Source organism: Syngnathus acus, chromosome 21 (genome assembly GCF_901709675.1).
Source record: "Syngnathus acus chromosome 21, fSynAcu1.2, whole genome shotgun sequence".
In the NCBI taxonomy this organism is placed as follows: domain Eukaryota; kingdom Metazoa; phylum Chordata; class Actinopteri; order Syngnathiformes; family Syngnathidae; genus Syngnathus; species Syngnathus acus.
Genome location: NC_051105.1, coordinates 1,204,971 through 1,227,924, shown reverse-complemented (window position 1 = coordinate 1,227,924; position 22,954 = coordinate 1,204,971). Strand labels below are relative to the sequence as shown.

Sequence of the window (22,954 nt, the reverse complement as noted above, 5' to 3'; positions counted from 1 at the left end):
GTCAAAAATACATAAAAAAAAAAAAAAGTCTTGTAGTCAATTTAATACATAAAAAAGTCCATTTAAAATTGGGTGGGCATATTGATCAATACAAAACGGTCTCAAGGACCGGAATTAAAAGAGAGAAAAAATGCTGCAACTGTACTGCCAGTTCCTTGCGTGTCAATAATATTGGGGCAAGAAGATGCATTGACGCAAGCAACCTGGAAGCACCTCGTGACTCTTTTCAAAGTTTTTCTTTCTTTTTGAGTATATGGACTGCTTAAGACATGTGTCCTGGTTTCCACCTACATGTATGAAACAATCCTTTTTTTTTTTTAGCACACTTTAGTTGATGACTCCAGTAAACCTGAGAAACATGACCTCATAAAGGTTGAGCTCGTCATCATCTCCTTGACAAACTAAGTCGTAAAGTGAGCATCTGGAGCATCAAGATAAGATTTATAATTCTTGACGCCTCCAAATCGCTATTCTATTTTGGCACTATTGTATCACAAGCCTCATCATACAAATAGTGTCATGCTGAATGGTTATTGGGGTCCAATCACTGCTTGTGATTTAGGGCTATACAAATAAATTGGGGTCATGGGATCTGAAGAAAGAAAAAAAAACGTCAAATATACTTCTTGATTCTCAGTAAAACCTGACTCTTCATTCCAACAGAGGCGCCTTTCCGTACAAAGGGCACAATACTGCGCTGGCCTGCTCTTTTGCACTTGATTGCTCCAACGCCCTGCAGAACTGAACCGTTACGCAGCAAAAAGTGTCGAGCGTAACGAGACACGCCGATGGGCCTCACTGCATGACTAAGCAGCCAAACACACAGCTTTAGGTAGCAAAGTATTTGCCTTAAGCCCCAAATCCCAAAGCTCCGAGTCGGCGGTTTTCCGTTCTGGTCTCAGGGTCGGTCGGATAAGACTTCCCTTTCATCAGCAGTTTTCATTTCCCTCCTTAGCGGGTCGTTGGAGCTAGCGAGAAGACCAAAAAAAAGCCGCCACAGTATCATTTGCAAGATGAAGAATGTAGCCATCTTACAACTTTGGGTTTGCTTCTTAGTCAGGTGGCCAAAGTTGGTCAACCTTCCAGCACAGAGACGTTTATGAGTGCACTTCATTTTTTTTGCATTTTCCTCTCAATCCGTGCCGGACTTTGTCCGCACGTAGACTCATTCACCTTTTGTCTGAGGGAGCAAGGTTTCAACTTGCAATAATCAGCCACGCTATCAGTTCCGCTCGGACTTGTGACGTAACGATTGAGTTTACTGTCTTCTCGGAAACCTCCTTCCAAAAATGCTGCTTTCGCTCAAGTCCCTAAATTGTTTGCAAAGAAGGAAAAGCCTTCATTTGAAGGCCGTCTTTATCTGGCCTTCTTGTCTGTAGACGTTGAACCTTTGCGACAGCAACAAGTATAAAGACGCACGTACTACGTACTGTATATTAGAAAAGGACAGAAAGAATGACGCTACTCAAAGTATGATTGGTGTCACAGACGGCAAGGGAGAGCATTTTGTGCATCCTGTTATCATAGACGCGTCAGCCCAATTCCATGCCCATCACCGGGATGCAAATCCATCCTGTAGGAAGCAGCAGTGGAGTTGCAGCATTGTTGTCGTGTACGAGGCACTAAAACTGAGGGGGGGGGTATGAGCAAGTGTTTTGGGGATGGGGCGTTCATTGATTCCGAGAAACAAGAACCGATACACATTTATTGTAAAATAGACCCATAACAATGATAATAACGAAAAATAATTTGCTCAAGAGTCAAGGAGGCCACTGAGCCAGCTGCGGTCCAGTTTTGTCACTCGCCTCAATTCTCTGAGCTGCGCTCGGGTCATCGCCGGCGCAGCGTCCTCGGCCGCCTCGCTTGCTGCCGTCGACGGCCGTTTTGCTCCAACGTGGCCAGTTTCCATTTCCTCCTCCTCAGAGTCATCCTCTTCTTCTTTTTCGCTCTCCATTTCCTTCTCGACGTGTTTTGGGTCACTGAAGGGCATCAAAACAACGAAAAAACTTCAGCGTGACTCTGCAGTTTTTCATCATAAATGCACTTTTTTTTGGGGGGGTTTTCATGCAATGTGACCCCTTTGACAAAAATTGCAGAAGTTGCTTGATCCGCTTGTGCAATTTCAGCAGAGCCAAAAATTGAAAATGACCTCAAGTTAGCCCCGTCCATGTAAAAAAAGTGTGTTTTACTAAGTTGAAGCTAGTGCTAACATGCAACAGCGCTACCTGCAAATACTGACAAGCGAGTGCAAACACGATTACATGTGGTAGAAACTAATCCCGCTCCCCAATACCTGGATATGCTCGTGTACGATTTAAGCATTGAATTGGGAGGGGAGGAACCCACCTGGACTCTGCGACTGAGATGAGCAGCGACTGTACGAACATGGAGCATAGGAAAGTGGCGGCAGGTAGGACGTGGCTGGGGGTCTGCAGAAGCTGCAAACAAAAGCCACAAGTCAAAAGAGCCTTCTTCTGCCGCCCCTCCCCGATTGTTCGTCAGCATCGCCACCTCTCGAACGGCAGCGGAACCCCGCGGGGGTGGCTCTCTCTTCGCAGTGTCGGAATGATCAGGTCGGTCCAGATCGCCTCCTCCTTGCGGCTGTTGGCCCAGTAACAGGCGGAACGGCGTCTTGGCAACCGTGTCGTCAATGGTGAACTAGCAAGGAGCGAGAAGTGCACGTTGTCGGTTATCCAATCGAGGTGAAAAGACACGAGCGCGTTTACCTTACACGTCAAGTTGTAAAATGAATATTTAACAACGAAGCAAAAAATATATTTTTTATTTAACTAGTTAAACATTGTATTGTTTATTATTATTATTTATTTATCATTTTATTTGGAATATTTTTATTTATCTGATTTTCACACATTCATTTTGTGATGATTGAAGACTTCTGTTGCAGATAAACGGAAACTGAGAGCAAGTTCATGTCCTAAAATGCTGTCAAATCCAAGACGGGTCAAATAATGTCGCCGCACGGTCTACCTCTTTATGAGAAGCCAGCAGTTGTTTCTCTTCGTCCTCTGTGATAAACGTCATTAGCTCCTGTATTGAAAAAGCACGTGTGTCATTCACGCAAAAAGATCAACGCTATGGGGACGGACGGCCCACCGTGCACTGGCTGAGAAAGTAGAGCCGGGATCGGTTGAGCCACTGGCAGCTCTCGTCGCAGCTGTCTTGCATGGCGTCCCTCGGGGTGAAGACGGCCCGGGTCACCCTCCCGGGACACACGGCCTTTTGGCAAAACAGCGGCCGCGGCTCGCAGGGCTTAAACACAAACACTGAGCGCAAGAAGGCGAGCGTGACGTGATGTGACGTGACGTTGGCCTGACGGGCAACCATGCGCAAATGCGGCGCTTACGGTCGGCGCAGTTGTCTTGACTGCAGAACGCCGCCATGTTCTCAGACAGCGGGTCAGGTAGCAGCAAGCTGACGTCCATGGAGGTGCTCCACTCCACTGGCAAACAAACAAAAATAAAGAGGACGGGACTTTTGGATATGTGCACAATGTGCAAGTGTGTTTGAACATGGTAAGAGCTTTACGCGAGCACGTGAGGAGATTCCAACAGCAGAGCAGGTTCTTTGCCGTCGTCCCCAGCAAGTACTTGGAGCAGCTTAGTCGGCCAAAACAAAGATTCCTGGTAGAACCAAAAAAAAAAGTGACTTTAGTTGTCTGTGTGCGTGCGTCAAGACTTCAGAGCCAGCTCCAGACAACATTTTTAAAGGATTATGGGTTTTTTTTTCCCTTTGCCACTCTGTGAAGACTGTCAAAGAGAACTTGCAAGATGGGCTAGAACACCCACATGGATCAAATAAAACAGCTTCACCTCATCGGCGGCTGTGTAAACCTCCGCACCTTGGCGACACGCATCTGGTCCAAGTTGAGCAGCCAAAATGAGCAAAAGCCTGATTATTTTCTTTTTTTTTTTACGTTTAAAATTTGCATGGTAAAACTCAATGCGTCATTGCGTGGGGGGAAACATTGAAAGAAAAAAAAGATGAAAATTTGCAGCGTGTACTTGATTTGAGGGTCATCCAGGACCACGAGCCCGAGCCGCAGCGCTCAGCAGCTGAGCTCAGCATTATTCAATATTTGGCAGTTTCACAATAAGTCAGGAGACGCTCGGCTTTGAGGTCAAGCAATTGGGCCGGCCGGCCGGCCGACCGACCGGCTCAACACATCCATAGGCAGGCGGTGATTACACAAGACGGCGCCGCTGGCAGCTGTCAAAACAGCCCAAAGTAGTCCCCCCCCCCCCCACCATTGCCTTCCTTGAAGAAAAGTGGTACAGAAACGAGGAAGTAGACTCGCTCCGTGGGAACGTCGAACGGCATTTCTAGCTGCTGAACGACGACGCAAATAATCGAGTGGACCGCTCGGTTCCCAAGTGTTCCGTCACTAAACGACGGCAGAACGTGCTTGAGAATATTGCCGGGCTACTGCAAACAGGCTGCCAAAGATTCTCCAGTTTGTCCACAAAACAGCTCGAGTGCTGAGACGAGTGCCAACGAGGAATCTGCCCCGCACGAAAAGCGCTGCATTGGCTTATTTTACAATTTAGTCAACGAAGCAAGCGCATCGTTTTCGTTCCGTCTCACTCGTGGGTGGCCATAAGTGCAAAATGGAGTCGCCAACGCATACGGTTGGCGAACGGAACGTTTTTTCTGGAGGCACCACAGTCACGTCCCGGAGGCTCCTTTGGTTGCCACGGCACCACTATGGGCAAGGCGGTCATCTAGTGCACAATTCCCTCGTGAAACATCAACCTGACCTGATTTCCCCAGGCGGCTGGGACAGCGTTGTCAGGAGTTCCCAAGTAGCCGGACTCCACAGCGTCACCACCTCCCGGAAGCCCACGGCGAGCAGGGAGCCGTCGGCCGAGAAGCAGCAGCAATGAGGCCGCAGGTTGTGATACGAGCCCACAAAGTCGCACGCCCACGACCAACCCGCCTCATCTGTGCCGGTCGAAGAGAAACAGAATATTGACACGACGAGGCGGTGAATGCTAATCAAAATCGACCCAAGTAGCAACAATCAGGGAGGTTTTTGTCTACCTTCTGTGTGGTTGGGGGACGGCACCTGCCGCCAAACTTTGAAGTGTCCGTCCTTACTGGTGGTGATGAGCGGGGGGCCGCCGCGGTGGTCGGCCAAGCCGAAGCACATGGCCGTGATCTCGCCCTCGTGGGGGGCCGAGATGGTCGTGGTCAGCGCAAAACTGTCGACGGCACGTCAATTGTTCATTGAATGACTTCTTGGGTACAGCGCAGCTGGGAAAATTGGAGCACCGAGCCATCTGGTGTGCGTCACCTTTGCGTTTGGTGGTCAAAGGCCCACAATTTCAAATGAAGCTCCAACTCGGCCGTTTTGGGTCGGAGCTCTTCCACGGTGGCCAGCCACTCCCCGGAGGCTTCGAAAGCCGCCTTGACCACTCGGAACTGCAGCACCGCCAGCTCGTGGATGTACTCTTGCTGGACGATATCCAACTGCGGGAGGGAAGGACGCACGGACGGGAAGACGGCAAGAAAATGGCGAGGCGCGGCTAGAAAGGCTTACGTTGAAAAGCAGCTTATCCCTCTCAAGTGAGTAAAACTGCAAGTGGCCGGGCTTTCCGTTCAGGACCAGCGCTTTGCTGCGAGGGTCCACCAACAGGTCTGTGGCGATGCTTTGTCCTGCGCACGCGACACGCCGTGTTTAGCTCTTGAAAGGGCTCGTGACTTTTGCCATGGCGACATTTAGGAATGAAGGCTTGGGCAAACTCTGAGAGGCAAGTCTGCATTTCAATTTATCGCTCACCTTTGACGAGGCCTTGAATGACGGCGGACACTTTGCAGCTCTTGATAATTGTGATTTCTGAAGAAAACAAAAAGGAGGGGGCACAGTTAAGGATGGTCATTCCCTCTCCTGTGTGTGTTTATTGCTGGTTGAAAAGGTCCAAAAGCTCTTACTGTTGTCGGAGTGCGAGGTGCAGAAGAGCGCACCGTCGGGCGACACGGTCACATGTGTGATTGAGGCACCGAGTCGAGGAAGAAATTCCTTCTGGCTCTCTTGGCCGTGTTTCCACTGTACCAGCACAGACTCCACACCTCCGCTCAGAAGGTTGGTACCTGCTCGCAAGCAAAAAAAATGCAGATTGAAACCATGAAGAACCCAAGCGAGGGACCAGTTGCCCGCCCCAGCAGGAAATTGATCTCAGTAAAGCGGTCGTGCAGCGGACCTTCCGGAGTGTAGCACAGCGAGCTGACAGTGTCGTGGTGCCAGTGGAGTGTCATCTGGGTGTACTGCTTCTTCTGGTGGAAGTTTCTCCTGGACAATCCACACAATGAGACTCAAACGATCGACATTTTATTGGTATGCGACTCACCACAAGCGAATCTTTCCGTCCACGTGTCCGGTGGCGATGACGTCATCTTTGGGGTGACAGGCGACGCACGTGAAGGTGTTTTTGCCGACTGTCTTTTTGTTGCACAACGGAAAGCTTTTGACAAAGCAGCAAAAACAGTCAGACAACAGCGGACAACCAAAGAGGTGCTCATCGTGACATCATGCCCCGCCCCTTTTTTTTGTGTAGCTCACCTGGATGTTTTTCCCTTCCTGAAGAAATAGACCGTCATACACAAAGCCTCGACAGAAGCAATATATTCGCTCTGAGACAAAAAAAATAAATAAATTAAAGTCCCTTTTCGAGCCACGGCCAGCGTTTGTGGTATGGATATTTTTGGAATTATGAGCGATATGCCTCTCAAGTTGCCATTCAAGATTTCCGACAGAAGCGGCGCACACACCTCTCTGCCAAAGGCGATGCATTCTGGACTGGCGTTGACGTGTGGGAGCACCAAGGACCGATCCTCGTCCTTCACTAGCTCATCGGCATCCTGAGAGAGCTCTACCGCCACCAGCTGGAAGACCTCTACAAACACACACACAGGCAAACGACTTGTGACCTTTAACCTTTTTTTTTTAAAAGATGTTAAGCTTAGTACATCTGAAGAATGTCTTACCATTTGTTTGGTTTTGGATGACAATGAAGACCATTCCTTTGTGCTGAGCAGTGGCATACATGGCGTAGATTGGTTGTCCAATAAAGTAAGACTAGAAGAGAAGAGAAATCAGTCAGGATTCTAGAAAATTGGCTGTGACCAATTTTGCTAAGGCCCTTCTTTCAAAAAGTGATGATGAAACGGACCCTTGCAAGCTTGTTAATCATCAAATCTACAGGAATGCCATGGCTATGTTAGATGGGTGTGGCAAATAAAGCTTCACAATTTTGCATTGTTCATCTGTAAAAAAAAAAATCACCTTGATGAGGATCCCATCTGTAAAGTCCCAAAGCCTGACACTGCCATCTACAGAGCAGGAGTAGGCCTGCAACAACAACAAACACACAAAAGTCGAATGAAGGATTAAGACTATAGTGTACGTACATCAAACAACATCTCAGGTCTCCTCCACATTAATGAGACATCGAAGAACTGGAGGTTGGATTGCTGAGGAAATGCTGCCACGAATGACTTTTGAATCACTGTCAAAGATGAGTGTACCTGCAGGTGGTTGGAGGGCTTGATCAGCACAGCCGTGACCAGGTCACTGTGTCCCCGCAGCTCATGAACAAACTCCTCCGTGGCAGTGCTGTACACCTTCACACACACTCCAGACGCGCACAGGAGGAACCTGCAGTCACACCGCACACTATTTGAGTGGTGACCAGCAACAATGCAATGTCTGAATGCGACTAGATTAGAGTTGTATCAGTGAGATTCGAAAGCACACCGCTCTGTTAAGAGTTACACTAGATGGGGCAGCAGTGGACAAAGCAAGCAGCTGAAACAAAAACCAAACCGTGTACATGATGCCAATCCCGACAAAAGATAAATCAAGCAAATTACCGATTCAGATCAATTGTTATAAATGCATAATCGATCATTACAATCATCACAAGCATTTAGTAGAACTTTTCCACAGGCAAAATGATTCGTCCGTGATGCTAATTGCTAGCCCGGGATAGCAACACAGCTGTAAAACTTGACCACCGCGAGGGTCGCTCGCCAACGCACACGGGCCACCTTCGAACGTGGACAAACGTGTACTTACTTGGAATCGTTTGTAACAACAGGCGCTCTAAAGTTGAGTCTACACCCGCCACATTGGACCACGCGTATTTTCTCGTGCTCCACCATGATTTCGCTGTGGGTTCAACTTTGACCCGGTGACGTCTTACTGAGAATACGTAATAGCGCCACCAACAGCACTGGAGGTCTTTGCGTAAAATCTGTTGCAGTTGTGAGAGTGTTCACCAGATGGCGCTGCTGCTGCTGCTGCCGCTGCTGCTGCGGCTTCGGTCAATTGTGACCTCTCTCTCACTTATGCACGTCGCCTGCTGGGCTGAGATCAGTCGGGAAGATCATCGAGCGAGCACGAGAAGCGGCACCAGCGCGAATTGTATCCTAGTGGATGAGGAAGATTGTTTTTGTTTATTTGCACGCGTCAACTCGACCGTCCCCGGGCACGGAGAAGACCAGGATGCCGACGCTTTTCGGGGTACGTCATACTTTTTTTCGGGCTCACATGCTCTTCCATGCAGAGGTTGATACGCATCTGTTTTTTATTCAATACAATGACGCAGCGTACAGGGGGTCGATCTCACGATACGACGGAGCCGCGTTCCCATGTGCGTACATCGGAACACAATTTGATACCCCGAAACGTTATACGTCGGGCCGGTCGTAAGTCGAGAACGCCCTGTGCCCTTCATACAAAAACATCCTTTCCGTTGTCAGGCAATATTTTGCTAGGGAGTCCACACCAGTGTTTTTCAAACTTTTCACGCCAGCTACCACCTCAACAAAAAAGTGCCATCATCATAACCACCCACCATTAAAATACAGTAGTGTAGTAGGCCCAAAGGTTTATTCATTTAGTATTTCATATCATTGTCGGCCACTGTTACACTATGCAGTTTAAACATTGACATTGCGCCTCAAAAATGTGACAAAAAAGACAATATGGTTTACAAAATGAAAAATCAAATTTGCATGGGAAAAGTTCTCAATGATAAAATGCAGACATAAATCACACCTAATTCAGAATGCACTGCAGCCTATGCGTAAAGCAACAATAATGCTGTACATAAAGTCATAATTCAAGTCAATATTTGTATGAAAAAGACAAAAAGATTCATTGGAAATCAGCCGGCTGGCACAATGTGATGTCTTTGTGAATCATTCGAAGCTGCTCCGCTCAGTGAGACGAGCAGATGGGAGCGAGACGACGTGCCGTGCCACCTAAATGGGCCAAAAGGGCGGAAAGCCGTAAAACACTCGCAGCACAAGAGAGTCGCGGAGGTCGGCGGCTTTTAAAGTGACACCGCCGCAAGCAAGCAAGCAAGCAAGCAACCCCCACCGCCAGACGCTGACACTCGGCCGGCTCAATGTGCAAAAAGGCAAGCATTGTAAAAAGTGGCCAGATGCCTTGAGGCGCAACCCACAGATATTTCAAAAACGACTTGAATCCATTTTCGGAGTCAAGTGTTGCAAAAGCTTTCGGGACGCACCGTCAGTCCTCTTTTCTCTCCAGGGACCAGCTGTCACCAGCACCAGAGGATCCAAAGCATCTCCACCAAGGATGGCTGTCCGTAGACCCGCCCCGTCTCTTGTCTAACACCTCCACATGCGGCCTCTGGTCTCGGCCCAGCAGTCCACCCCTGCCACATCCTCCAGACGATGGGTTGCGTCAAATCCAAGGGGAGCGCTTCCCGCCGAGACAGTGAAGCGGCGCGGGGCGACAAGGCCTACTTGGTCCGCTCGGAGGACGGTTCCCCTCGGGCCGACCCGGCGCTGCTGGAGTACGCCCAGAAACTCTCGGAGGAGATCATGGCCCGGGCTGTGCAGCAGTGGGCGGAGGTGGACCGGCGTTACGGCGACATCCCGTACATCGAGTGCGACGTGCCGTGACCATGAGGGACCAAATGTTCCGGAGACCATAACATCAAAGTAGAGGAAGTGACTTTTGGACTTTCAGGGGTCAGCACAGCGACATGTTAGGCGACATCAGCCATTTTTTATCGGAGCTCGGGGACGCCGGTGGCTGGGAATTGGCGTGAAGCTCTTGCCCCAGGGACCTTGACGGATGTTACCGTTCGCCCCCAACCCTCATGCGATTTCTGCTTTGTTATTCTTTTTTTATTGGCAAACACCCACATGACATTTGTTTCGTTTTGATTCATTTCATGGATTGTTGTCATATTGCGTTTCGGACATGCCAAAGAAACACGAGAGGAACAATCGGATCAATGAAATGGAGTCTTCCATCGTTCCGTAGGCATGTGTGAAGGTTTTTGCTTTCTCTTCTGACCTACTTTCCAGACTGGATTACACGTGGACCGATTGGAGAAACTGGCCTCCGTCCCGAAGCAATCCCGCACATATTTTGGGATTATGCGCATCAAAGCTGAAACGTTGTTTGTCCTCCTTTTACACTTTGTGTGTTTATGTTAGCGCTTACTGGCTGGAGCTTCCCTTCCCTTTTTTTTTTTTTTTTTTTAAACTGCTGTGTTGGTTCTCACACTCGCCTTAATGACCTCCCGCGAAGTTCTGTACCGTTCCCACTATCATAAAAGAAGGCATATTATGGAAATGTGGCTAGACACGGCCAGACTAAAAGAGTTTTTTTGACCCGTTTCCATTCACCTTGTCGTCATCCCCTGGTTGTCATGGTAACAGCAGCCGTACCTCCGAATTGAGGGGGCGCGGTGAGCAAGCGGCTCATTTGCACAAGACAGGACTGCCTGTTTTCCAGAGCGGAACGTGGACTTGAGCTTCGGGGTCTTTTGGCATTTTGATATTGAGGCACCTGAGAAATGTTTTGAAATCTGAAAAACATGTGTCTTTGAAGCGTGCTAATGAATCTGTCTTTCGAGAAGCGAGCTTTCCACCTGCGGAGCCGCTGCGCTCGTTGTCCATGAAGCGGGTCACTTTTGACACACTTTTTTTTTTTTTAACGTCCCAGTTTTCACAAAACCTGCTCTGGCTTGTGTAACTAGCATGACCTTGAAAACACAGCGCAAATACACATTTTGGTGCAAGTTGACCCTTTGGAACAGTCGGCCGCTCAGCACATGGACAATAACGGTGGAAGAACCGTGACCATCTGTGGCCATTGTAGTTCTTAGTGATCTTATATTTGCTACGTGCCGAGATTGCGCGCTCTTGTTAAATGCTTCGACGGGTGCGTCACATGAAACAAAGAGCAAGCGGGAGGCTGCGGACGCAAATGGCGTGCTGCTGCTCTGCGGGAATCTTTATTGCTGTGCTCTTTCGACATTGTTGCGCAATCTAAATAAATTGTGTGGAAATGGGCCAGATGAGGGCGGGCGGGCTGATGATTACACAGCCAGGGTTGTTAAGGCGGGAGTGGAACAGGAAGGCCGTTGAGCCGGAGTCATAAAATCCGGCCTTTGTGAGCGCTTCACTCCATTTTCAAGATGGCGCGTTTATCTTGTTTGATGCCATTTATCCGCATCAATAATTGCGGGCCTGTCTCGTTTAGTGCCGTCCGCGTCAACGACAAGCTATTAGGTTTTCCTGTGGCTGCCCATTTGTTTGTTTTTTGTGTCATTTAGATCTCCATTTGGAACCGCTGATGATGAGTCTGGCTGCATTGGGATGAAGAATCAATAAGAGATCATGTCTGTGGTTCCATTTCATTTGATGATCCTAAAGGGTAGAAACAAAATGGAAGACTTCTCATGGATACTCGAGACTTTTTGTTTTTGTGGTTCTACTCTTGAAAAACTCGACTAGCATATTTCATGAGGGCTGCATTTTGAAATGGAGAAGGCAACATAAGGAAGGAGTCCACACAATGAGGGAAAAGTCACTCTTGCAATGTGTTGCCAGTTTGCGTGGCCATCCCGAGGGAAGACAGAAAAGCACGGCCGGATGAAGCAGGACTCTCGTTTGTTTAGCTGATGAGTACGCGAGGCTCCGCCGGCTCTAAATCAGCGGAGACGCCTTGCCCGTAGAAGGACATGCCAGCAGGCATCGGTGACGACGAGCAAAAAGGCACACAAAGCGCTTTGGGGGCGGGACATTTTCACTGGCCTAAATTCACAAGTGGCTCAAACAAACGCTTGTTCACAAATCGCAGAAAACACAAGATTGACTTGCTTGTTTCATTTCACATTTGATGAGACACGGCAACATGGCGTATATCACTAAAGAATCGTTATTTTTGTACTCATCAGCCCGGACGGGAGTGGTTTCTCGATTCAAAATTCATCGGTCACGACGGGGCATGTATTGAAACTCACGGGCGAGCTCACAAGGCCAGATCTTTGTCTCCGAGGGAGGTGAACCATTCATCCACGCTGGCGTCGGTCACCTCCTCCAGGGTGGCCGGCTTCCATTTGGGAGTCTGGTCCTTGTCCACCAGAACTGCACGCACGCACGCACAACGAGTTGAGCGCCACTTCCACACCACCAGACACGTGCGCACGCCACCAAAAAACTTACCAGCTCGGACGCCCTCGTAGAAGTCGCAGCCCCGCTGCGAAGCAAACACGGTTTGAGCTCACATGACTTTTTCATTGCATGACAGACTAGTGGTTTTGCTGCGCAAGTGTTGAACGTCTGTACCATGCAGGCCTGACTCAGGCGGTACTCCATGCGCAAGACGTCCTGCAGGCTGAGCGTGGTGCCGAGCTGCAGCTGTTTGAAGGTCATTTTCATGGAGGTGGGGGACATCTTGGACAAAGTCTGCGGGACCACAAGTTCACTGCTATCAATCGTTCGAGCAAATTTACCACTCTGATAACGTTCCATCCATTGAGGGTCATTCAAGATTGGCGCAGAAACCAAATACATGTTTTTATGCTTGCTTTGTTTACAAAATGGGTCCATTTGACCCGCTACAAAACAGCGGGATTGAACAGAGTGCTTTTGCTTTATTAATCCCGAGTGTGAAGAGCAGCCAATAGTGGAGGTGTATGTGGGGGAGGGGCCGCTAATCTTTTTTTTTTTTTTTTTTTTTTTTTTTTAATAATCCCCCTGGATGTAACCGCAGTGGACGGCGCAAATGGAAATGAGGTGGAAAAACAGAATTAGGCAAATGAGTTTTCGGGAGGCTCCTTTGCCCCTCCCTGGAAGGGGATTGAGATGCAGCCCAGGAGGCCCCAAAACACCAGTAAGCCCATTAAATGCTTAGCGGCGCTAACTGCTAATTACTAAAATGGCCAGGCGCTAATGGGACAAGCCTCTTCGCACAGTGCCGAGCGCTTTTTGTTGGATCTCTTTGAGGTTGCGATCTGTCGATTGGAGCCGCAGCAAAATGAGAAGCTCAGCTGTTCAAAAACACTCCAGGTAGAAAATGAAAAAGCATTCACATCGAGCCAGGACATATTTGGGATGTCTGCCTACCTCCGCTTGTTTCTTTGCAAATTGTGAGCAGTCAGCCTTCAGGTTGCGCACGACGCCTTCCACGCTGGTGGCGTCGAACAGCCTGCGTGGGCGACAAGCACAACGATGGCGATGCGGCCTTGCGCGTGCAGCAGTCGAGCCGCCTACCTGTCAATGTCGGCCATTTGCTGCTCCAGGACAAACGGCTTGTCACAGTCCAGGTTGCTCTGAGACAAGAACCAAATGGAAAATCAACACCCAAAGCGGGCGCCCGCACCACTTTGGCTCAGGCTCCTCACCTCGCTATGGAAGGAATCTAAGACTCTGGCAATGTTGTCAGCAGAGGGGGACCTCGAGTCCACCAGCTCCTTCTCCAGGTCCGACATCTAGCGCGGGGGAAAATGTACGCCAAAAAGGAGCAAAGTGAGAGGGAAAATACAATCGGCGCTTTGACTCCTACGGACGTCACTTTTCTAGACTGGCACGACAAGAAGCGGCTGGTGAGCTCAGGCCCTGGTTGTTATGGTAACAAAAGCCCCACCCCCACAATGTCTGCACGGACACTCAGACATCGAGGTCACGATAACTTGCAAAGGAAAGGATGAATCAAATGTATTAGTGCTGTCGTTCTTCGATTCGAAACGGCTCGAGCGACGATGCTCCGATGTTACCATGACGACGGATAACGCTAAACCAATCAATAAATGCTCCCTTTTGAGGCCATTTCACAGACAATCATACAAGGCGAGCGCGATGGTACCTTGTCGGACTCGACAAAGTGAGTGGCAATTCCAGCTCGGTGCACGTCGCGGCCTTTGAGGCGGAAGCCCGTCAGAGCCAGGAAGAGGCCCAGCTTGCCCTGAAGCCTCGGCAGGAAATAACCACCTCCCACGTCGGGGAACAGACCTGCCGGCAAAGGGACAGACTTGATTGCATTGAGCGCCCCCCCTGGTTCCAGGACGCAAGTACGTCGCAAACGTCTTATTAACGCCAGGCCGCTGCATTTAAATGTGGGGGCAAAGAAAGCAGAGATGCACATTAGACTCACGCCCAAAGGTTTCGACAGCGTTTGCGAAATGTGATGCGTATAAAACCAAGTCAGTGCCTGCAGTGGAATTCAGCATTTGCGAGGAGGCTTTTGCGTCTTTGCGTGGCCGAGGCTCGGCAAACGCGCCTAATCCCGCCGCCTGACCTCATTTGCGGGGGAAAATGTATTATCGTCCGTCACGCACGCACGCACGCCGCCGATGAGGCTTAAATGTGACGAGGTTGTCGCGGGGATATTCACAGTTCAGCAAGAGTACGCGATTATTGTTGTGACCATATTTGTGCTGTTTGAGCATCCAAATTTAGAAGCAATTCCCTACACCGCATCATCAAGGTGAGGCCGAGCGACGGTCGTCGATTTGAAGTCTTGCGAGTAAACGGCGTCGGGCCACGACAGGCTCAAAGTATCCGCATTTAGTCCACGCCCTCCCTCAGCTAATGTCATCCTTCTTCTCCCCAAAGGGATCCCTGAGTGCTCACTGCCTGCCTTGTTGCGGCTTACCGATAGCGGTCTCTGGCATGGCAAACATGGTTCTCTCGGTGGCCACTCGAAAGCGTCCGTGAACCGACAGGCCAACTCCCTGCGAGTGGAGAACCAGAAAACAATTTGACAACCGTTCAGTCACGACATTGAAGACGACAGGGGGCTTGAATGACAAACACGTGGAAACCCGGCAGCAAAGCTCTCTAACGATTCATGTTGGTTATTTTGAGTGGGGGTGGGGGGAGTAAGGTCATCATTTCAATTCAAGCTATAGCCGACTCCTGCAGGGTGGCAACACTGCCGCGTCATCCAATCAGACGGTACCGTGCACTCGGCGCAGGTGACGCACGGTCCTCTGCTGACCCCCTCGGAGCAAATTTCACATTGCACCTCAGTGGCGGCGCTAACTACGTGACGTCAAAACGCGTGTTGTTGCTCCTCCTGCCCCCGACCTCCACCCCATGAAGAAGCGGTGGAGCAGCCTGAAAAATGCGTTGGGGGGGGGGGGGGGGGGGGACTATCCATGCAAGTCTTTTCTCTACCATCTGCAGCACTGTGTCACTTGAATTATGATTTCAATTTGAAAAATTCACTCACCCCTCCCATTGTTATTCCATCAATGAAGGCAATGAATGGTTTCTTGCATGTTCCTGAAAGTATCACACGCGGGTACAAATGTGAGAGATCGGTGGGGATTAAAGTGCAAAGAAAATGGTGGTAAAGCTCACCTATGGCGTTGTTCAGAATGTATTCTTCACGGAAAAAGACCTGCGAAAGAGGATCGCCAACTTTGCCCGCTTCCGTAATTGCTGAAAGGGAATCGTGTAAAAAAATAACTATATATATTTGACAACAGTCCGTATCGGCTTTTGCGCTAGCAGCATTATCAGAGGTGTAATCTAATGTTGTGAGTGAACGATTTGAAAGTGCAGGCTTGCCGTGCAATCGCTCGTATTCACCTCGGATGTCTCCACCGGCGCAAAACGCTTTCCCGCCTGCCCCTTTGATGATCACAAGGTCCGTATCGCTGTCACTCTCCCATTTCTGACAACGAGGCAATGTTTTAAAGCCGCACCATGAATTTGGGCTTGAACATTTATGCCGAGCATGTCCGCGCGTACCTTGAGCTGAGGGTAGATGGATCGGATCATGGTTAAGTTGAGGGCGTTTAGCACTTTGGGCCTGTTCATGGTGATCACACCAGCCCGGCCCACCTTCTCCATGAGAACCTCGGGCTCCACGTGACTGGACATCTAGAATCAATTGAAAACAATTTCATTTCATATGTAAAAATAACTTCATTGAATATCGTCATTGTTAAACAATGAAAAATACACGGGCGGTCGTAGGCGCCGTTCGTAACCTCAAAACATCGCATGTCGTAAAGCGGGGAGCCTAAGCAGTCGTTTTCTCACCATGTGTCCTTGGATTCGATGAAGTCTGCAGATGGCTCTGAGTCTGAAACAAGCAACAACATGACGATGACCTTCTTATTCTCCCCTAGAAGTTATTGTTGATGAACGCTATGCCGATTGGTCGGCGAGGCAGTGATTATTTTGTTTCACAGAGTTGTCAGAAACTACAACAACCCTTACAAAACGCTTCCAGCATTTCACAACGACACCAAAGGAAACGCTTCATGGTAACAAAAGAAGACAAATACCTGTGTTTAGACGTTACTCTTGTAAATGACATGACTTGGACTAGGTTAGCTTGAGCGTGTGTTTTCTTGGGACACGGCGTCTGCTCCGTGTTCACTTCCTGAAAGAGGTCGCAACTCTTCTTGATTGGTCAGTATTCGTGACGCCACAAACACCCGGATGAAAGCCGCACCATTTCTACTTCTCCCTGGGCCCGTGCATATTAGTGTGTGTGTGGGGCGACACTGACACCAACTGGACAAATGGTGCTATGACAACCAGAAGTGGGCACAGGCGTAGAAAAAGACCAAAGTGTCATTTCCAAGCCCTTTTAGTTTGTGTTTTCGAACCAAAGGAAAGAAACAGAGCTGAAGCAGTATAAATTGTAAATGTAAACCCCCCACAAGCCAGACGTATTCAAGTCTACAGCAAAGAGCATGAGTGTATAGGCAAGAAGTAGGTCCTCAAACGGTCGGCAAGGCGAGGTCCATCCAAGGGCAGAGGTGTGCTACAGCTATCTTGGATTTATTGTGACTATCAAAACGGGATTAGATATGAGATTCCAATAAGACAAATGGTGTTGGGATAAGGTGCGCCTTGCACAAACAGACACGGGTCAGATTCTCCCACGCATGAGGTCAGCTTGTGGGAGTTTCACTTTTCGGATTTGGTAAAAATGAAGCGGGTCAAATTCACCCCTGCATTCTATGAGCTGAAGTTTTTCTGTAAATTTATATTCGGAATGGTTCATTTACATGACATATTTAACCAATTTTGTCAAATCAGGTTTTAATGGTTAAACATAACCATGTCATGTTTTTAAAAGTTTAAATTTCTAGTATATATTTGTATTCATTTTGTTAAAATAAACACTGGATGTACTTTTGCATTGAAAAGAACACATGGCGAGCAAAAAAAGTACTTTTTTTTTTTAATAGTTCAACAACAGTCCCAGCGACCAGGGTGTAGGGTGGGAGCTAAGAAGCAAACATCACATAACAGGGGTTGATGGCACCCTCGTTCTCTTCAGATGTCACGTGGCGGCTTCACATCTCTGCCGCCGTCCGTCTCTGCTCATTTGGTCGAGTCTGAGTCGCTGCTGCAAGAGCTGCTGGATGACTAAAAAGGAAATCCAAGAAGAAAGATGGACAATCCATGAACAAACGCTAGCAAACTGCTTTTCATAAATGCTGACATGGAACAACGAGTCTTACCCCGTGACAGTCCTTTCCTTTTTTGTGGCACTTGCCATGCTTGTGGCCTTTGTTGTGCTTGTGCTTGCCATGGCAGTGACCACCGTGACCACCATGATCACCATGACAACCGTGACCACCGTGACCTCCATGACCACCGTGACCATGCCCATGGTCATGGCCGTGTCCATGGCCGTGTCCGTGATCATGTCCATGCCCTTGCCCGTGTCCATGCCCGTGAGCCGGTCCACAGCCTTGCTGAGGAGGGCAGCAAGGCTGAGGTGGGCATCCCCCTGGTGCCCCAGGCTGGTTGGGGTAGCCTTTGGGTTTAGGGTTCCCTTTCCAAACAGAGCAAGAAGCGCAATTAGTCGATTCAGTGACTCCTTCTGCTAAGATACAGGCCGGTCAATTTGTCCCTTTTGAAAGTCACGGAAATACTTTTGACGGCAGGTCGAACTGAACCCTAAAGACATGGAATTGTTCCCATTGTGTCACGGGTCAAGTTGACTCTTTTTGAAATTTTGCAATAAAATAAAATTCATTCATCCCGTTATTGTACGTTGCAGGTCAAAAATCTTAGCAACAGAAATACCGTACAGTAAATGCACCTGTTATGCTCGGGGTCAAAGAGACCCATTTCAGCGGAATAATATCCAATCAACAGCACTTTTTGGAGGACATTACGGCTTTTCTTGAAAACTGAAACTTAAGTTATTAAAAGTCTGTAAAAAGGATTAAAAAAAAAAAGAAAAAATCTGAATAGCCTTGTGGTTTACCTTGGTTGTTGCCGTACATTTTTCACCAGCAAGTGCAGCTCCTACAATTGAGATGGAAAAAACACAAGTACACAAAGTTAAGAATCGGCACAATTTGTCAGTAAATCATGAAGGAGCAAAAAGAGAACCTCTACCTACTGCGTTGGAGAGTGGAGTTGCAAATGCAGCCGCCTGCTTTCTTTGGAGCTCCTTTTATGAGCAGCCACTCCTTGACTTGCCTCCCCGTTTGCACTCCATCTCACAAGATGACATTCAGAAAGTGCTTGTTTTGTTTTTACTATAAGAAAGCTTCTTCAACTGTCCTGGCATCAATATTGAATATTGCGCCTGGAGCTTTAATACAGCTCACATGGCGCACATAGACAGACATCATTTGAACTACACCACAGGCCTTTTTTGCAGCCGTCTCATTTGCTCTTTAAATAAAGCTCTTTTTTTTTCAATTCATTTTTTCCTCCTTGACAGAAATTCCACAACAAAAGTCAAGTAAATGCCCTCAAACCAGCAATGTGATTTAACACGCTCACAGAAATCACATGGTGGGGAACAAAAGTGTTCATTCAGACCTCCCTTGTGACACACAACGACGTGATCAAACAAAAACAAACAAGATCTCGCGCACGCACACACACACACACACACACACGCACACACACACACACACACACACACACACACACACACACACACACACACACACACACACACACACACACACACACACACACATTAGGAGGCTGATAACATGCTACCTAGCCATTTACTGGAGGGCTTGTCCCGCATTCGGGCCAATTTGGCTGGGCAAGCCAGCAGCCAATCGCAGTGTGTTCATTTCCACTCACATTTGCACTTGTGGACAATTTGGACGTGAACATGCGTGAGTTTGGAAGAGTAGGTGTCAATGCAGAAATGTTGCCTGCCGGTCATTAATCAGTCAGTCAGAAAAAGGGGGCATTTGTCCATGTTTGTGTTTTCGCTCTGCCCATTAATTGCCTAGAGTCAGGGTTTACTTGGAAGGCGGAGGTGGGAGTGTTATGCCTGATGGACTTTGCTAAAGGCAAACAATGGTGAGCTCACATTGATGGACATGACCTTTTTTTGCTTCGGAGTAAATAAGGCTTGGTGATCACCAGGTGGCACTGTGGTTTTCTTTCTTTCTTTCTTTCCTCTCCTGTTATCTTTGTTTATTTCGGTACACCCCAAAATATATTCATGGTCAACAGCATTGCTGTTCCTGAGAAACGAACATGAAAGAATAGATCTTTATTGTCATTGTCACACATGTACAACGAAATTTAAAGCAACAACATAGCGAAAACAAAATCGCACTTTATTGCAACAACCGCTATGGGCCACTGTTCGAATGATTATTATTGAAACGAGATATACAGGACATGCTGCATATGTGAACGGGTACATTTCAAGGTTATTGTATCGAACATCCTCGAACATGTACGTGGGAGGGGTGTCCATGGTTGTATCCTCCGTGGTGGCCGTATCCGTGGTGGCCGTATCCGTGGTGGCCGTATCCGAGGTGGCCGTATCCGAGGTGGCCGTATCCGAGGTGGCCGTATCCGAGGCCGTGATGAAGGCCGTGGCCGTATCCGAGGCCGTGATGAAGGCCGTGGCCGTAGACGTGCCCCCCGCAGCCGTGCCTAAAACCTCCGTAAGCCGGGTGTGCATGGTGGTGCACCCCCCGAGGAGTGTGTGGCCTATGTGGACCGTACGGCATCGTCACTAAGATGAACCTAAAGTGGGAGAAAATTTGAAGGTTTGGCATTTGTCACAAATAAAATGACAAAAACAAAAATCAACCCTGGACACCAGATCTACATATCGATACAAAATTTGGTGGGCGTGTCTATTCTGGTAATAAGATGGAAAAGTTTCACTCATCCATTGCCAAACTCAAACAGGAAGTCGGCCATTTCAGTTCGAAGCGGCCTTTTTGTGCAAATTGGAACTCGCCGTCCAAATGGGGCCCGATGGCAAGCAGGCATCCTGAATATCAACATTTTGAGAAACTTTTCTATTTTGTCATTGTTGCTCACAGAAGCCATTGCAAACAAGGAAGTAAAGTAAACAGGAAATGTTGTCAAACGGGTGCGCTTTGGCAGCTTGTTCCCTATGGAGGAAATGAACAGTAATGCTCCGAAAAAAGAGATTCTGGAGCAATAGCAATGAATAGGTCTACCTTGATTTGCCTTGCGCTTGTCAAAATCTCAGCTTCCCAATTCCAAATGGTCAATCTGGAATGAAAGACAGCAAAATTGTAAAATGACCTTTGATAAGTTGCCTTCAAATGTGCAGAGTTGCCCAATGTACCGTGCGCTGAAGTCGAGACACTCACTTGCTCACCTGCCCACCGACGGGCAGCGCTTTTATAACGAGTCTGACAAAACATTCTGGCTCCGGCCACACCTACAGAAAGGAAGGGAGGGCGGGGCCTAACGAAATTGCAAATTCTTGCGTCGCCGTCAATTGCGTTGCACCAAATGACTCAACGCGTCTTGGGGAATTTCCTTTCCTCCAAAACAACCGATTTTCTTGCCGTCTTGGTCCTGGTGGAAATTGAAATTCAGGCCCCGGAGCCACGTTCACTCTGCACCTTGAAATTTGTGACCGTCATGAAAAAAGTCTCGAGAATGAGACAGGAAGTCGGCCTTTGCGTTACTTTTGTGTGGCCATTTTGAGTTCATTTGTTTTTCCAAATAGCTCATTTACTCGAGCTGCCGAATTGTGAGCTTTTGCCTCGTGCTTCAGAGACGTGCCACGAAACCTTCATTTCTGATTTTATTTGAAAATCCACTTTGTTACATCAAGCACAAAATGTTTTCAATCCAACCATTGTGCAAAGCGGATAGTGGAAGGCCTTCCAACTTGCTTCTTCTTCTTCTAATCGGAGTCGCTGCTGCTGCTGCTGCTACTGCTGCTGCTGCAGGAGCTGCTGGAGGACTGCAAATATAAGAGCGGCGGGAACACAACGTCAAGTTTTTGCAGACGCAAAGCACAAAACCACATTTGGAGTCACAAAGCTTTGGTGGAAACCTCCGGCTCATTTGACTTTTCAACCTCTAAAATGTGACTTTCGTGTAATCATCAGATACACATTGTTGCTGTTTGTGATGACAACAGTTTGCGAAACTCACCCCGTGACACTCCTTCCCTTTCTTGTGACAGCGGCGATGCTTGTGTCCTCTCCTGTGCCGCCGTCTGCGACACTTTTTACATCCGGGCTCTCGGTCGCATCCATGCCCGTGGCCATGCCCGTGGCCGTGCCCGTGGCCATGCCCACCACCTCTAGTACCACAGCGTCCTTTTGGAGAGAGAGAAAAAAAAAATCAGTCAGCTCTTGGGAAGGCTGAGGAAGAAGCGACGAGGGATTTCTCTCTCACCTTGCTTGTTGTGATGCATTGATGCCTGAAATGACACCAAAACAATTCAAGACAACACAGAAGAAGTGTCCATGTGAAGAAATCCACACACTTACCGTTTGCGCTCAATGCAGATATCTTCTCGGTGTGGGTCCGTGCACATTTATTTACCTGCTGGCACGCCCTCATTGTGGGAGGGGGGGCAGTAATACGTGGTTAGGTGAGGACAAAAGTGTTGTTTGTTTGACAATCTGGTGAATCTGAACTATCTTGGCAATGTACCAGCAGACACAAAGTGCCGTCTCCACTCTTTGCATCGGCGCGCGTGAAGAATGTTCAAGGACAACAATTGAAGGAAGGAGAATGCATGCGCTTGCTTGGGCATACAAATACTGTATGTTGTGCACCACAAACAATGCAAGGCCAGCATACCATGCAAGTGTCAAGACAACATGGGCGTTGACGGAAAATTGGACATTTAAGGGGGATTTGGGCCATTTCTGTTTGGATTGACAAGAGCACAAACGTGTCTGGGAACTCTCCTGTAATGTGGCCAGTCACATCATCAGCACGAGGATGCACGAGTGCAAAGGAAGACAATGGAGACTTGGAAAAGTGACTTGCTTTGCTTGAATGAGGACAACATACCGTTTAAAGTTACTCACAATTGAGTTTCAACTAGCTTTTCATATTTATTGGGATTTATTTTCATTCGGACATTTCGGAACAATCTAAAATGACCCATGAACCGCATAATGAATCAAAGCGTCATGTCAGAACAGGATGAACCAGCTCGAGTGTTATCCTCATCACAGATCTGTTAGCCGTCACCACTGCTCACACAAAGTGGAGATTGTTCACCTTGATTGGGCCCAAACATTCAAAAACTCGCCTTTAAATCAACCAAACGGCCAAAACAAAACCCGAGCTGCGCTTGAATGGAAAACTTTGGGCGTGTCAGTGTGAGTCAAAACTTGAACAATTGTACGGAGGAATATTCCTTCGTGATTGTTACGTGATTGAAATGTCCACCTCAGAGCCATCAAGT

The 22,954-nt window shown here is 48.3% G+C and overlaps 3 protein-coding genes and 1 long non-coding RNA gene across 6 annotated transcripts; 1 reads left to right on the top strand and 3 right to left on the bottom strand.

Annotated features, from left to right (window-relative positions):
* Nucleotides 1–307: 307 nt before the first annotated feature.
* Nucleotides 308–8,227, bottom strand: wdr75 (WD repeat domain 75). Its single transcript, XM_037280543.1, has 21 exons — nucleotides 8,093–8,227; nucleotides 7,543–7,672; nucleotides 7,301–7,366; nucleotides 7,003–7,093; nucleotides 6,787–6,911; nucleotides 6,578–6,648; nucleotides 6,366–6,479; nucleotides 6,219–6,307; nucleotides 5,950–6,108; nucleotides 5,798–5,854; nucleotides 5,558–5,673; nucleotides 5,312–5,487; nucleotides 5,059–5,219; nucleotides 4,776–4,959; nucleotides 3,547–3,641; nucleotides 3,365–3,460; nucleotides 3,115–3,284; nucleotides 2,989–3,048; nucleotides 2,512–2,658; nucleotides 2,347–2,438; nucleotides 308–1,979 (listed from the first exon to the last, which is right to left on the bottom strand). The coding sequence occupies exons 1-21, from the start codon at nucleotides 8,176–8,178 to the stop codon at nucleotides 1,754–1,756; spliced, it is 2,511 nt and encodes an 836-aa protein (XP_037136438.1). The 5' UTR covers nucleotides 8,179–8,227; the 3' UTR covers nucleotides 308–1,753.
* Nucleotides 8,228–8,354: 127 nt separating this feature from the next.
* On the top strand, nucleotides 8,355–10,143 carry LOC119139673 (small membrane A-kinase anchor protein-like). Its single transcript, XM_037280561.1, has 2 exons — nucleotides 8,355–8,539; nucleotides 9,575–10,143. The coding sequence occupies exon 2, from the start codon at nucleotides 9,721–9,723 to the stop codon at nucleotides 9,949–9,951; it is 231 nt and encodes a 76-aa protein (XP_037136456.1). The 5' UTR covers nucleotides 8,355–8,539; nucleotides 9,575–9,720; the 3' UTR covers nucleotides 9,952–10,143.
* A 350-nt stretch (nucleotides 10,144–10,493) lies between these two features.
* hibch (3-hydroxyisobutyryl-CoA hydrolase) lies at nucleotides 10,494–16,707 on the bottom strand. The gene is made up of 14 exons (XM_037280514.1): nucleotides 16,587–16,707; nucleotides 16,339–16,381; nucleotides 16,045–16,176; nucleotides 15,883–15,967; nucleotides 15,652–15,732; nucleotides 15,521–15,573; nucleotides 14,942–15,020; nucleotides 14,153–14,298; nucleotides 13,692–13,778; nucleotides 13,561–13,619; nucleotides 13,414–13,495; nucleotides 12,634–12,753; nucleotides 12,511–12,544; nucleotides 10,494–12,432 (listed from the first exon to the last, which is right to left on the bottom strand). Exons 1-14 carry the CDS (start codon nucleotides 16,616–16,618, stop codon nucleotides 12,317–12,319), a joined length of 1,149 nt encoding a protein of 382 aa, XP_037136409.1. The 5' UTR covers nucleotides 16,619–16,707; the 3' UTR covers nucleotides 10,494–12,316.
* A 764-nt stretch (nucleotides 16,708–17,471) lies between these two features.
* LOC119115428 lies at nucleotides 17,472–18,822 on the bottom strand. Of its 3 annotated transcripts, none has more exons than XR_005096140.1 (4): nucleotides 18,671–18,822; nucleotides 18,533–18,573; nucleotides 17,778–18,094; nucleotides 17,472–17,682 (listed from the first exon to the last, which is right to left on the bottom strand). It is a non-coding gene; the product is annotated as an uncharacterized LOC119115428 (long non-coding RNA). The 3 variants fall into 3 exon arrangements; XR_005096141.1 differs by having other exon boundaries at nucleotides 18,667–18,777; XR_005096142.1 differs by having other exon boundaries at nucleotides 18,661–18,676.
* Between the last annotated feature and the right edge of the window lie 4,132 nt (nucleotides 18,823–22,954).

What these genes read in the sequence shown, in the direction of transcription:
- wdr75 (XM_037280543.1), bottom strand. Translation starts at nt 8,178, where the DNA reads ATGGTGGAGCACGAGAAAATACGCGTGGTCCAATGTGGCGGGTGTAGA. An exon ending in GCATCGCCTTTGGCAGAGAG is followed by an intron (nt 6,649 to 6,786) that starts GTGTGTGCGCCG and finishes TTTTTGTCTCAG; the next exon opens with AGCGAATATATTGCTTCTGT. An exon ending in GGGATAAGCTGCTTTTCAAC is followed by an intron (nt 5,488 to 5,557) that starts GTAAGCCTTTCT and finishes TCCCTCCCGCAG; the next exon opens with TTGGATATCGTCCAGCAAGA.
- LOC119139673 (XM_037280561.1), top strand. Translation starts at nt 9,721, where the DNA reads ATGGGTTGCGTCAAATCCAAGGGGAGCGCTTCCCGCCGAGACAGTGAA.
- hibch (XM_037280514.1), bottom strand. Translation starts at nt 16,618, where the DNA reads ATGTCATTTACAAGAGTAACGTCTAAACACAG. An exon ending in AGAGTAACGTCTAAACACAG is followed by an intron (nt 16,382 to 16,586) that starts GTATTTGTCTTC and finishes TGCTTGTTTCAG; the next exon opens with ACTCAGAGCCATCTGCAGAC. An exon ending in CCATCTACCCTCAGCTCAAG is followed by an intron (nt 15,968 to 16,044) that starts GTACGCGCGGAC and finishes CCTCGTTGTCAG; the next exon opens with AAATGGGAGAGTGACAGCGA.